The sequence below is a fragment of the Rhinolophus hipposideros genome (assembly GCF_964194185.1).
Source record: "Rhinolophus hipposideros genome assembly, chromosome: X".
Classification (NCBI taxonomy): domain Eukaryota; kingdom Metazoa; phylum Chordata; class Mammalia; order Chiroptera; family Rhinolophidae; genus Rhinolophus; species Rhinolophus hipposideros.
In genome coordinates, this window is record NC_138046.1 from 56616771 (window position 1) to 56631127 (window position 14357).

The window sequence follows — 14357 nt, forward strand, 5'->3', positions numbered from 1 at the left end:
AAACTATAAAAGGAAAGTCATCTCACTTTGTCTCCTCATGAAGGCAGCCTTGATATACCTTCAAAACTTGAGTCACTTCCCTTCGTTAACTTTTGACCAGGAGGGTGAAGATAACTACTGCAGGAAAGAAGATGTCTGACAATTAAGTTTGAAAACTTGCTGCAATGATGTTGCTAACTTTTCTGATATCAGAGGGATTATTCATTATGAATTTGTACCAACTGAACAGTTAACCACGTTAACTATTTAGAAGTGCTGAAAAGGCTGCGTGAAAAAGTTTGATGACCTGAATTTTTCGCCAGCAATTCCTGACTCTTGCATCACGACAATGTACCAGCTCACACGGCACTGTCCGTGCGGGAGTTTTTAGCCAGTAAACAAATAACTACATGGGAACACCCTGACTACTCACCTGACCTGGCCCCCCAATGACTTCTTTCTTTACCCGAAGATCAAGGAAATATTGAAAGGAAGACATTTTGATGACATTCAGGACATCGAGGGTAATATGATGACAACTCTGATGGTCATTCCAGAAAAAGAGTTCCGAAATTGCTTTGAAGGGTGGACTAGGGGTTGGCGTCAGTGCATAGCTTCCCCAGGGGAGTACTTTGAAGGTAACCATAGTTATATTCAGCAATGAAGTATATAGCACTTTTTCTAGGATGAGTTTGCAAACTTAATTGTCCCTGTATATTAAATAGCTCTAGCCTGACTGATGACTTGGGGAGAGGTAAAAGTATGACTGAAATCCCAACTCCTTCTCACTACTGCAAAAATACTTTGGGGTAATACACAATCTACTGATTAGCCAAGGGGTGGGGCACAATAGCACAAAAGCATGGGCTGCTCAGATGAGGGATTTAGTCAAGAGCTTGTTCCACTGTCAACCATCTACAAGATTATTAGTCTGTCACTTCAGTAACCAACCCCAGTGTACAAACTATAGACAAGGAGTACAGTACATATGCCTATTTCTTAATATTTTGCTTAAAAAATAGGTTTCGCTTACAGGCCATGTGCTAAGAACAAGTAACTTAAGCTTCTCTCTGTGTGTCCAAAGTTGTTCTTTTTCATCACAAGGACATAATGAATAAGAAAAGGAGACACTGCAGAATATTTTTGGAAGTTAATATGGGTAGTGTGGATTGACAAAAAGAGGATAGATTCTAGAATCAGAGACTTCGGAATTTTAGATGGGAAAGAAGATGAATGCACCAAGTCCAGTCCCGGCTATTCAGATATCGGTATTTTTACCATGTCCCCTTGAGTAAGTAACTTAAAACTCGGCTTTCATCTCTTTATCTGAAAACTTGAGGTGCTGCCCCTTAACTCACGAGATGGTTTATGAAAATCCAAGTGCCTGACCTATAGCATGCACTCAGTTTTATGGTTAGTTCCTCCTGTTTTCTCACTCTTTCTCCTCCTAACATCAATTTTAACTGAACCACTGCACTTTCTTTTTCTTCAAACTCCAATAACATAGAGAAATAACCTGGAGATTTTTGAGCAGTTGCTACTGTGGTATCCAGTGTTACTGGCACAGTATAACATACACCTATCAAATAGGCTTCATAGATCTTTGATCCCCTCCCAGTTTTCTCTGGGGTTTCAATGTAGTCTTCTATATACCCGGCTGCATATTACTTGCTCATTATTAAAATTCCTTACTCAGTCAATAGATATTCATACAGGGAGAGCAAACATGTCAGCAGAATCATTAGACTATCGGGAAAAGATGATGTAAATTAAATGGAAACGAAGTATCCACTTGCTTTGTCATCAGTTCTTGCAGAGCTGGGCTCTGAATCACTAGATGGAAAGTCTAGACCAGTGGTGTCCAATAGAACTTTCTGCAATGATAGAAATGTTCTATATTTGCAATATCCAGTAGGGTATCCACTGGCCACATGTGGCCATTGAGCACTCGTAACATGGCTAGTGTGAATGAGGAACTGAATTTTAGATTTTAGCTAAATGAATTACTTTAATATTCAAATAGCTATATGTGGTTAGTGGCTGCCTCATTGCCATCTTAGTGCAGGTATAGAACATTTCTAATCCAGTCCACATTAATCAGACATTACTATTTATTTACCTTGTCCCCGTTCCATGGACACTGGTCCACTTCCTGGCATTCCAACCTGGGCCTGCATTCCTCCTGGAAGACAAAGGGCCAGAAAGAAAACATAAATTAGGACCGCTGGAAACAAAATTGGGATAATGGCTGAATTAAGAAATTTCCTCTTTCTGCCCTATAAGCAGAAACCTACCAGGAAGATAACTATCATCAAACAATGCAGTTATACAGAAGATGGAATTTGTTAGTGTACTTTAGACTTCAGTGACAGAAAGTGCATTATAAGAATACTTAATCTCATTGGTTATCAATACCTTGGCAGGAAGGTCTTCTGTAATACAGGAGAACAATGGCACTTACTCATGTAACTCCTCTCACGGGAGGCAGTAATATTCACAGGGTGTTTGGTAATGTGTGGGTATACTGTTTTGGTTGTGACAAAGATTTGTGAGGGCAAAGCTGGTGTTTAATGACTATTCAAAAAGATACATGCACCCTATGTTCATTGCAACACTATTTATAATAGCCAAGATATGGAAGCAACTCAAGTGCCCATCAATGGATGATTGCATAAAGAACATGTGGTACATATATACAGCAGAATATTACTTGGCCATAAAAAAGAATGAAACCTTATTCTTATTATAAGGTATTCTTATTCTTATTTCATTATAAGAATGAAATCTTATAATTTGCGACAACATGGATGGATCTAGAGGGTATTACGCTTAGTGAAATAAGTCAGACACAGAAAGACGGGTACCATATGATCTTACTTATATGTGGAATCTAAAGAACAAAATAAATGAATAAACAAAACAAACAGATTCATAGATACAGAGAGCAAACTGATAGTTGCCAGAGGGGGGGCTGGGGAGTTTGGTGAAAAAAGTGAAGGGATGACAAAGTACAAAATTGTCACGGGGATGTAAAGTACAGCATAGGAAATATAGTCAATAATGTTGCAACGATTCTGTACAGTGCCAGGTGGGTACTAGACTAATCGGGGGGATCACTGCATAAATTACATAAATGTCCTACTGCTACGCTGTACACCTAAAACTAATAAAATAATACTGAATATCAACTGTAACTAAAAAAACAAGACATGAATAATTAAAAAAAAAAAAAACTCTGGCGTTTAATGAGAACCCAACAAGGATACTAGATGTCCTGCAATGTATAAGATAGACCCACAAAATTAAGAATTACCCTGTCTTGTAAACTTTCACTGATGTCAACAGTTGTGTTATTTGAGTTGCCAAAAAAATACCTATATCTGTCTACATTTGTAGCTTTTACATTTGTGGTATAGGTGCAAGCACTTGATTCCTATCTTTTGTTTTCTAGTGCAGTTGTGCCTCAACACTTGCATATTAAAAAATACTTTTTATTATAAATTGATTTCCTTTTACTTACCCTTTACATTATAGTTAGGGCATTATACTGATTTTTTTTGGAAATCATGTTAAGTAGCTTCTATCATCTGTGCATTTCCTTTCCGGATAGTAAAGAGTCACTGCAAACTACTTGTTATGAAGAGAGACCGCTGGGTCTTACAGAGTTGAGAAGCACTGGTTTATTCTAACCAGTCAAGGTATGATGACTGCTCCATAAAGAATAATCATGTACCACAAGTCCTCGTCTGGCCCTTTCCACAAAGCAATAATTCTGTTTTCCTCAAAGGAACAATATATGCTGTGAGTGGGGAGAAAAGACAATCTGAACTGTTTGCAGTCATTAATACCTAAACTATCAAAGTACACTTCACATTCGCTTCCATTCCATTTTAACATGCCAGGCATCAAAGAGTCATGGATAAAAAACCTGAATCTGTGCTATCCCTACCCCTGCTACTAAGTAATTCTCATTTTGAGCAAGCGATCTGATAAAATTAACATATTTCCAGGCTTCCTCATCTGTAATGTGAAGGAGCTGGCTTAAACCAGTGGTTCTTAGAACATGGTCCTCAGACCAAGTGTCAGCATCACCAGGGACTTGTTAGAACTACAAATCCTCAGTACCCTACCTCAGACCTGCTGAATTAGAAAGTCTGGGGATGGGGACCAGCAATCTGTGTTTTATTAAGCCCCTTACGTGATTCTAATGGAAACCAAAGTTTGAGAACCACAGATCTAACGGATTTCAAAGCTCTCTTCTAGCCATAACATTCTATGATTTATTTAGACTACTCACCAAAACAATACAAAGATTTAGGATTTGAAGAAATTGGTAGTAGAAGGGCATCATTTCTCATATTATACACTCACATAGCAGTGCTTTCCTTGTATGGGCTAGCTTCCCAGAAATGGAATTGGTGGGTCAAAGTGTATATGAGTTTTTAATATGAGATTACTTTCTTAAAAGTAACTTCACAATTCCACCCAGAATCTATACCACATTCCCCACCAACATTCCCCACCAATAGTAAATGTTATCTCTCCTTGAAATTTTTGCTAGTCTGATGGGTTTAAGTAAAGCGAAATGTCGTTATTTAATTTGCAACCTCCTGACCATAAGTGAATTTGTTTTTGTTGCCATTTGGATTTGCACTTCCATGAAGTGCCTACTCCTCCACCCCAACTCCGGTTCAAGCCATTGTTTCAGTCTAGTTGTGTAGGACGCAGCTCCCTGGCCCACATTGATATTATGAGCCTTGCGCTCCCCTCCACCCTGCTGAGGCAGTCGGTCACCACTGACGGCAGCCCAGGGCTGCCTAACTCCAGGTAGAGCCGTTGTTCACAATCTTAGCTGTAGAGGGCACAGCTCACAGACCCATGTGGGAATTGAACTGGCAACCTTGGCGTTAGGAGCACAGCACTCCAACCACCTGAGCCACTGCGCTGCCTTCCCTACTCAATTTCTTTGCTTACTTTCCTAATGGGTTATTCGGCCTTCTCATCAACTGTCAAAGCTTTGTACAGGGTACCTCAAAAATCTTAAGTGAAGTTTTAATAACTTCAGAAGTATAAATGGTACAAACACAAAAAAAAACACTTGAAAATTAAATTATTTTAAGTTTCTTTTACACTTACTTTCAGCTTTTATATGTATTAATGTCCTCTTCTTGGTATCTTTTTTAAAAATTATTTTTCTAATTCTTTAAAACTAGTCGAGTTCCTTTATTCCTTAATAGTATAGGTATTTAAGGATATTCATTTGCCTTTAAGTACTGCTTTCACTATTTCCTGTACTTTTTTTGTATGAAGTGTACTACCTTTTGTTCTCTTGTAGATAATTCATAAATGTCTTTCTATTTCCTCTTTAATTCAAGAGTTAACTAGAGTATGTCCCTTAATTTTCTAAGTGAAGGTTTTTTTCAATCACCTTTTAATTACTTTACTTATTTCTAATTTTACTGGCCTATAATCAGTGAATACAGCCTGTAAAATACCCATATTTTAAAATTTGTTTTTATTTTATGGCTAAGTACATGGTCATTTTTCTTTTTTTTTTTTTTACTGTTCCATGGTCATTGGTGGGGGGCAGTGCATTCTCTAGTCAAGAGATACAATGTGCCCTCTGTATAGTAAAATCAAGCTTATTGGTTCCACTATTTTATTCCTTAATGCCCTTCCTTATTTTTTGTCCACTAACACAATGTTACTCAAATTGTGGTTCACAGACAATGTTGATCCATGCTCTGTGTGTTAACAGTTCATGACAATGTAAGTATAGAAATGGAGAGCAGACACTTAGAAACTTTCATAGCAATCTGGCACTGCTGTGACATCCAAGTGAGTGATCAGTGCACTTGTCTCACTGAATAGGGTATTCAGGTGTTTTTCAACTCATGTAATGAGCTGTATTATGTCCTGGCTTGTATACTTGTCATGTGTAGTAGGCCCACATTACAAATTGTGATATTTTATGGTAAACTACTCACCTATAACTCAAAAATGTATAAATTACAGAATCTATTTCTTTCACTGAAAGATAATTTAACTATTACTCTATAGGATAAATAAAAATTGTGAATTTGCTGAAATTTCTTTAAAAATTCCTTCTTCCATTCCTTGTCAACTTTGCTCTGTATAAAACAGAAAAATTTAGATTAAATTATCCCCCATGAGTAGTGTTACAATCTAACCTAAATTAGATGAATTATCAAGAAGCAAGTTCGTTGCACAAAAACTTTCAATATTGATATACTTGTGTTCATACAGGCATTTCATATGGAGATCACTATTTCACCCATAATTTTTTTAGTTATGATTGTTGAATGATAAAAAGCTACAAGTGTAATAGCAATACTCTATTAATTCCTATATATACACTTCTCGTGAAAATATAGTTTCTAAAATCCTTTTTTCCTTTTGTTCTTTGGTCTGATTATTTTTATGAAATGCAATTTTATGTCTGTTAAGTATAATAAGGAGAAACATGACCATGTATTCTGTGTGTTTTTTTCATGTACTTTTTAATCTCTGGCTTTTAATGGGAGAATTCATTCCATGCACATTTAGTAAAATAATCACTATACGAGATGCTATTCCTTCCACCTTACTCTACGTTTATTACTACTTATTTCACTATGTCATATCCTTTTCTCTGTATTTACTGGATTGGTCTAGTTTTCATTCATTCTAATTTTCCCTTCGTTAATCTGGAGGTTTTACTGTACTTTTCCACTTTACTGTCTTGTTCTTGTAATCAGACATATAGGATTTGTATATAAAAAAACAACTATTTCCTCCATTTAGGATATATGCTTCCTAGCTGTGTATTAATCTTATATCGAGATCTATCCCATTCGCTATAATAAAACCTGAGCAAAATACCAAAACAGTGAAGGCTGTAAATGAAACCTACCTCCAGGAGCTAAGGCACCAGGGCCAGGTCCTGTTACAGCAGCTGGTATCTGTCCTGGTGCTGGGACTCCAGCCTGCATAGAAGCTTGCATCAAAGGAGGTGCGCCATTGACATGCATTCCACCCTGACCAAGAGAAAAACTGCAATCAACACACATAGCTTACAGCCTTAAAGAACTCTTCAAATTGACACCCTCCAATAGTCTACCAAATATCCTCTCTGTAGAGCGTATCTCATGCAGCATTAGATTCATAAAACACTTTGAACAGAAGTTACAATACACGTGAAGAGTATGGTTATAACATGGTTAAGATGGACCATATTCTAAAAGTCGAGACTGACACGTCTTATCTGTGTGGTGAGGCTGCAGGCAACACCTATTGTTGACTTCATGACTGGGGCCTGGTGATAAGAGTAGGAAAAAAAATGCCTTGAATCCAAGGAGAAAAAGAGGAGACTGGGACTTTTTAATAAAGAAACTGCTGGCAGCCTACACTTTTAACATGAAAAAAATTTTATTTGATGAATCTTTTCTCATCCCTGTCCTCAGATATAATTCTGCTTTGGGGGGAATGTTAATTTTTTTTAATGCTACATTAAAGTTCCTGGAGGAGGGGTAGGCGGGTGGGGGCAAAGCCAGGGCCGAAGTAGAACGGCGGCGACAGCAGTGGCTATGGCAGCTTGGGACTGAATACAAATAACAGAATCACTATGATATTTCAGAGGCTCTTCAAGGTCTCCTGTCATTCAGCCTGCAATCTCAGCCCATTTGAGGAGGAATATTGGTGTTACAGCAGTGGCATTTAATAAGGAACTTGATCTACACAGAAACTCTTCGTGGACAAGATTAGAGCATGTAGAACTAAGTGACAGTCATCTGGAGAACCTGTTGATACTGGCCCAGATTATCAGCAAGATTTGGAGAGGGGGCTTTCTGAGCTTAAGCAAATGTATGGCAAAGTAGACAGGAATTTGGCATAGTAGACAGGATTTCAAATTTGAAGTCATTGAAAAATCCCAGTCCTGAAAAAAGTGTAAAATTTATCTGGTAATTTGTCCTAGATAAATTGTACAGCTGATCACAAGTATCAGAATAAATATACATTTCACAACTTAAAAAAAAAGAAAGAAAAAAACCTCCAGGAACAAAAGGGAACGTTATGTTTTCACCTGTGTAGTCTCCAGAGAACTGAGCAGTCCCTTAGAATAGAAAGAGCCCAATTAAGAAAGAATAAAAGCTAAGTTATAAAAAAATATCACATATACTCTCAGAGAACACAAAACTCTAGAACAGAAAATTATATAGTGAGGTGGCTAAGAGAAAACAGGCTATGAGGTCAGACAGAACCAGGTTCAGTTCCTGAATTTGCCATTTACAACTATGTTATTTTTGGACCAGTTAACTTCTCAGGGTCATAATTTATTTCCTTTCTATTTCCAAAAAAGTATTTATTGAATTAGAGCAGGGGTCAGCAAACTATGGCCCATGGGCCAAATCTGGCTTACTGCCTAGTTTCATAAATAAAGTTTTATTGGACTATAACTACGCACATTTGTTTATGTATTGTCTGTAGCTGACTTCAAATTCCAACCGCAGAATTGACTAGTTAGGAGAGACTCCACGGCCTGCAAAGACAGAAATATTTACTATCTGGCCATTTACAGAAGTTGTTTGCTGACCACTCTCTTAAACTTTTGTATGATCCATCCAAGTTGTTTGCCTCTGCCAATCTGACAGGTGAAAAATGGTAGTTTATTGTACTTTCTGTTTATATTTATCTTGTTTCGCGGTTGAACACTTTCATATATTTAATATATATTTGGATTTCCACTTTTGTGAACTGTTTATGCCCATTGCACACTTTTCTACTGGCTTATTGGTAATTTTCTTACTAATTTATAGGAGGTCCTTTTTTATTATGAAAAATTCCAGATATATAATTTACATATAAAATAAAATTAACCACACAGTTTAAGAAATAAAATATATATGCAATTAAAATGTCCCATGTGGTCTTCCCCAATTGCACCCTATATCCTCCTTTTAGACAACCACTTAAGAATTCTTATAGATGTTTTGAAATTTTATGTAAATCATTACATACTGAACATATTCTTTGTAACTCATTCAAAATATTTTTGGGATATACGCAGACACATATTTCCCCTATTTTGGGAATGGTTCCACATTCTTATTTTCACTTCCCTATGGTATTGTCTTTAAGTTATCTGTGATGATACTACGTTCATCTTAACTGCTTTATGGAATTATGTTTTTTAAAGTAATTCATGGTGACACATGTAGTTTATTTAACTGTTACAGAGCATAGCACATTTTCACCACTCTTCTGCTGATGTATATTTAGGATGTTTCTAATTTCTCACTTTATAATGTGGCAATAAACATTCCTGAACATGATTGAGGGCTCTTAAGTAATCAGCCTGTTGTCCATCATGTGTATGGCAAATACTTTTCCCCCAATTTGCCATTTGTCTTTGGTGTTTATTTCTTTTTTTCCATAGAGAAATTTTTCAATTTTCAAATGTACTGATCTTTTATGGCTTCAGGGTTTTGCGTCACTTAGAAAGCTAGCTTTACTTTTTTCATTGGTAAGAATGGAGACAATAAGAGTGCCACACTCATACCACTGTTGTAAGTATTAAATGAAACAGTGTAAATGGAAAAACAAAGTGTCAACCAGTGCCACACATGCACATATACACAAAATTAACATAAACGTGAGCATACAGGGGCTGGCCTGGTGGCTCAGGCGGTTAGAGCTCCGTGCTCCTAACTTAGAAGGCTGCTGGTTTGATTCCCACATGGGCCAGTGGACTCTCAATCACAAGGGTGCCAGTTTAATTCCTCCAGTCCCGCAAAGGATGGTGGGCTCCGCCCTCTGCAACTAAGATTGAACAGGCACCTTGAGCTGAGCTGCTGCTAAGCTCTCCGATGGCTCAGTTGGTTGGAGCGCGTCCTCTCAACCACAAGGTTGCCGGTTCGACTCCCGCAAGGGATGGTGGGCTGTGCCCGCTGCAACTAGCAACCGCAACTGGATCTAGAGCTGAGCTGAGCCCTCCACAACCAATATTGAAAGGACAACAACTTGACTTGGAAAAAAGTCCTGGAAGTACACACTGCTCCCCAATAAAGTCCTGTTCCCCTTCCCCAATAAAATCTTTAAAAAAAAAATGAGCATACAGGCAGAATCTCTTTGTTTTACAAACCTGGCACCCGATCTATATTCATTCAGATGCCAAATAGTCTGCAACTTGGAAACTGCTTTCATGCCTGGAAATTCAAATTATCATCTCTGGCTCCTGACTACTCTTCTTTCAATATATCCTCCTAAAATGAAAATCACATTCTAAAACAGATAAAGGAAATGTTAAGGGGCAAATCCCTACCAAAGGCTGGGCCTGAGGGGCCTGAGGATTCTGCTGGTTCATTGACACACTGGATCCTGAGGCAGGCCCAGCGTTGTGGACTGGCTGCGGGTTGCCTGTAATTAGCGTTGGGATATTTGTCTGGCGATGCAGAATTTTCTACAAAGTGAAAAGACAAATCTATGAGCTGTCTGTTTAACAAAGCAATCAGGTAGTTCCCACCCCACTCATGCATTACCCTGGCATTTCCATAAAAGAACCAGAAGTACTCACCAGAGCAATCTCTGGATCCACAATTCTCATCACTACCTGTGCTTGTAGCAAAGCATAAGCCAGTTGAGGATTTTGGAGTAACATGTTCCGTGCTTCCTGGGGACTATTCTGGACACAGAGCTGAGAAGATAAACAGATTCATCATCAGGTTTAATATTTATTACTTAGAAACTGATAGTTATTTAGAGCCATTCCCACCTGAGAAGTGTAATATTCCAGAGGCTTTTTAAGCTGTCACTGGTTTTTGCACAGCACACACAATCTTGGTCATGGCAGGCAAGAGAAGAGGTATTTCAAATACATTATCATTTAGGGAAAAAGCCACATTTTAATATCTATATCTGTTAGCTATGGGTCACAGAAATACAGCCAGATGGTGTTGGTGTTTGTGCACAAAAATGGAAAGCTCTCTGCATGAAATATAAAACACACCAGGTACACATGGAATATTGAAGGTGCAAGAAATGGTGGTCAACAGGCATGCCTTCTATTTGAGCTCAGGAAATCATTTCCATTAAATTTATCAATTAACTCTTGAAAATTCGATGTGATTGGATTTATTCATCACTTCATCCCCCTCCCACCTTCATTTGTTTCATCAGCTCAAACATCTGCTCTGGTGGAAGACTGGCAACTGCTTTGCTAATGGACTCAGGGGCATCCTCGGGACTGATGGTCTCTCCATAAGGTGACTCAATGACGGGGGCACCAGTGCCAAGACCTGATTAGGAAGAAAGTGTGAAAAAGTTAAGGAGGCAAAATAAAGAGATAAATCATTTCAAGTATCTACTCTCCAGGGCTGTTTAAGGACCCACTGATAACTTTAAATTCTCTAGAGCTAAGAAATAAATGATTTCCAAGTCTCTTACTTCTGTGGAGGAAAGTGACAGAATGTATTTTCTGTTCTCAAGAGTAAAGCTGGGACCAGGATCATATAGGTGGACAATGTTAACCTAAACTAGGGATTAGGCACGTTAACTTTCTTTGACAAGCCATTTCAGAAGCAAAAGGATTAAACAGAAAAATATGCTAATTTCAAAATGGAATTCCTGGATCTATAAATCTCATTTAAAAAAAAAAGCCGTAAGAACGCTAATCTCATCACCAGATATAGAACTGGCAACATAGTTACAGGAGTGGCAAACACCAAGGACATAGTTAGCACTACTAATCGCTTGGTGAGCCTGAAGTCATCTTCAACTGGAACCAACTCCTTGGCAACTGAAGGACTTCTAGTCAACTTTACCTTGTTTCTCAAAGATATACACTACCCTAATGCACACACCTCAGGTGGGTCAAGTAAAGAAGCTGAGTGGGTACCCATTTTAGCAGATACTAAAACATATCATAAATGGAAAAGCTTCACTATTACATCTTACAAACACGAGTTAGTAACTTTCTAGTTACTAACATCTAGTTAGTAACATCTTTACTAACACTCGTGTTGCACACAACTTGGGTTTATACTCACTCTTCAGCTCTTCTTTGTTCTTTTCACTGGCAGCATTGTCTACTCGAAGCGCTCTCCCACTGAATTCACGCCCATTCAGGTTTCGCATGGCACTAAGTGCTGTCTCTTGGTCTTGGTATTCACAGAAGCCATAACCCTTTGGCTTTCCTGTCTCCCTATCATATACCAACCTGGAGAACAGAACCAAGTATAGGCACAAATGTTACATACACACAGGGTTCTTGCTAACATTGCCATATTCCAATTTGGTCAACTGTAAGACAAATAACCTTATAACTCACTGAATATTTTTTAAACACTTTTTTTTTAATTTATCAATTACAGTTGACATGCATAAACATTTTTTTTAAATGAATCCCTCCCCCAGCTCAGTTGACAAGAAGATTTTCCAGGGCAGGACAGGTCATAAGGACCAGTAACTTCTCTGTGACTAGTGAAGGGGCTTGCTCAATTTGGTGTGGTAGGAAAAGCCTACACCCAGCAGTGTTGTCTGTAGAAGTAACAATTACAGGGGCGGTGGAGTAGGGAATGCTCACAGCTCCACTAGCGTGAGGTTGTAATCCTTGTTGGAGAGAGCGTATTTTTTTGCTTGACTGTGTGCATGTGCAGCAGATTCTGCAGAAAACCCAAACTAGTTACACATATCTGGCTGACCTTAAAGCTGAACATGTGCATGGGAAACACAAAAGTGCCTAGCAGAGAATAAAAGCCTGGGCATACTTGAAAATGGCATGCACTTTGAATGCCACCTGCCCATACCCGCATACATTTAAAGAAATCTATCTTTTAGTAAAAATGAATGGTATGTGAATTATATCACAATGAAGCTGTTACAAATAAACAAACAAACAAAGGAGAATGCATGTGAAAAGTCACCAGTATAAATCTTGTCATAATTACTAAGGGCCAAATTTTGTGATGATTTTAAAGAAACTCCCACCAGGTAGTGAAAAGGAACCTCACCTGAAACTAACAACAGGTCCAACTTCAGAAAAGATGTCCTTTAATTGCTCTTCAGTAGCCTCGTATGGAATGTTCCCCACTAAGAAAATAGATAACATTAAAAGTCTGAGTTTGTAACCTACATCTTTATTAAGAAAATTCAGTACCTATTTATATCAGAAAATGTGACAACTTGCTCAAAATACAGTGCTCCTCCAATCCCAGTTCCAAGATTTCAATCTTGTCTGCTAACTTTAATTGCAAGAGAAATAAACCACTGAAACTAAATACAAAAGGTGCAGACATTCCTAAACAGCTTTATCAATTCTCAGACTGATCTGACAAGTGTTGGATTTTCCTTAACTTTGGTGAAAAATACTTAGGCATTGCTATTTACCTGAAGGGCTGCAAGTCTTATCAATAACTACTAAAAACAGCAACATTTTAATTCTCAAAACCGGCTCATATGTCCGGATCACTCCCCCCCCCCACCCCCAGCCCCACCCCCACTCAAAGGAGAATGATCGGGGAAGTAGTGGAAGATGTTTAATAATTATTATTAAGTGTTTTGTCATGTCCCTTCCAAAAAGTGATTTAAAATCACCACACATACTTTAGAAACACAACTTATTTCGGCTGAAAAGATTCCTTAGAATAGATTCGATCCTCTTTAAAATTTCTTCCACGAGGTCTTAATCGTTCATTCATTCATTTATTTACAATCCACCTTAAGACGCCAGGTTGCCGCTACCACTATCACGAACTAAAATGTTACGGGCTAAAAGCAGAGGATGAAAGTCGTTAGGCGCGAGCGGAAAGTGGACACAAGGATCCCAGCACATAATCTGTATTCTGGGAGAGGGGATGAGAAGTAGTAGGGGACAGCTGCCATGCGCATTCGCTTCTAGAAAATTGAAGCTCGTGCAAGAAGACACGCATAGAAGTTGAACGCTAGTTTAACTTCCTCAGCCACATCGTGGTAGGGCTGCAAAACCTCGGAGTAAGGGGAGCATCCCTTTGCCCACAAGTCCACCAGCTTGCCCGCCGCACAGAAGGCAGGGAGAGCTGTACGCCGGCCCCATCACCGGTTCCCGCGTCGATTCAGGAGATGCAGGGGGCGTTCCTCGCCGCTCACTGCCTCTTTCTGTCCCTTCCCCATGCTTGGTTTCACCGAATTCCTCTCACCGAACACTGAACGTAGCGAACGATCCACCGCAGGGTCTCTCACAGTCAAACCCGCCATCGCTCTTCTCCCGAGGCTTCCGGTGCGCCAGGGCACACTTCCGTAAGACGCGTGCGTCCAGCGCCCAACACGCTTCCGTATTGTGCGTGAACCGGAAACATCTGGCCCGGGGGACGCAGGGCCCCTCCCCTGGCGTCATTACGTCACAG

At 38.9% G+C, this 14357-nt stretch overlaps 1 protein-coding gene across 5 annotated transcripts in view; it reads right to left on the reverse strand.

Moving 5' to 3' along the window:
* CSTF2 (cleavage stimulation factor subunit 2) overlaps nt 1–14311 on the reverse strand; it is a 32331-nt gene extending 18020 nt beyond the window's left edge. For 2 of the 5 annotated variants that reach the window (XM_081041901.1, XM_081041902.1), the window contains exons 1-8: nt 14151–14269; nt 12987–13065; nt 12024–12193; nt 11137–11273; nt 10553–10672; nt 10301–10438; nt 6893–7016; nt 2099–2161 (exon numbers count right to left, since the gene is read on the reverse strand). In XM_081041901.1, the coding sequence (XP_080898027.1) occupies nt 2099–2161; nt 6893–7016; nt 10301–10438; nt 10553–10672; nt 11137–11273; nt 12024–12193; nt 12987–13065; nt 14151–14208 (889 nt within the window). In that variant the 5' untranslated portion in view covers nt 14209–14269. Of the gene's footprint in view, nt 1–2098; nt 2162–6892; nt 7017–10300; nt 10439–10552; nt 10673–11136; nt 11274–12023; nt 12194–12986; nt 13066–13578; nt 14117–14150 lie in introns of those variants that run through there. The other 3 variants (XM_081041904.1, XM_081041905.1, XM_081041903.1) reach the window with 3 other exon arrangements.
* Between the last annotated feature and the right edge of the window lie 46 nt (nt 14312–14357).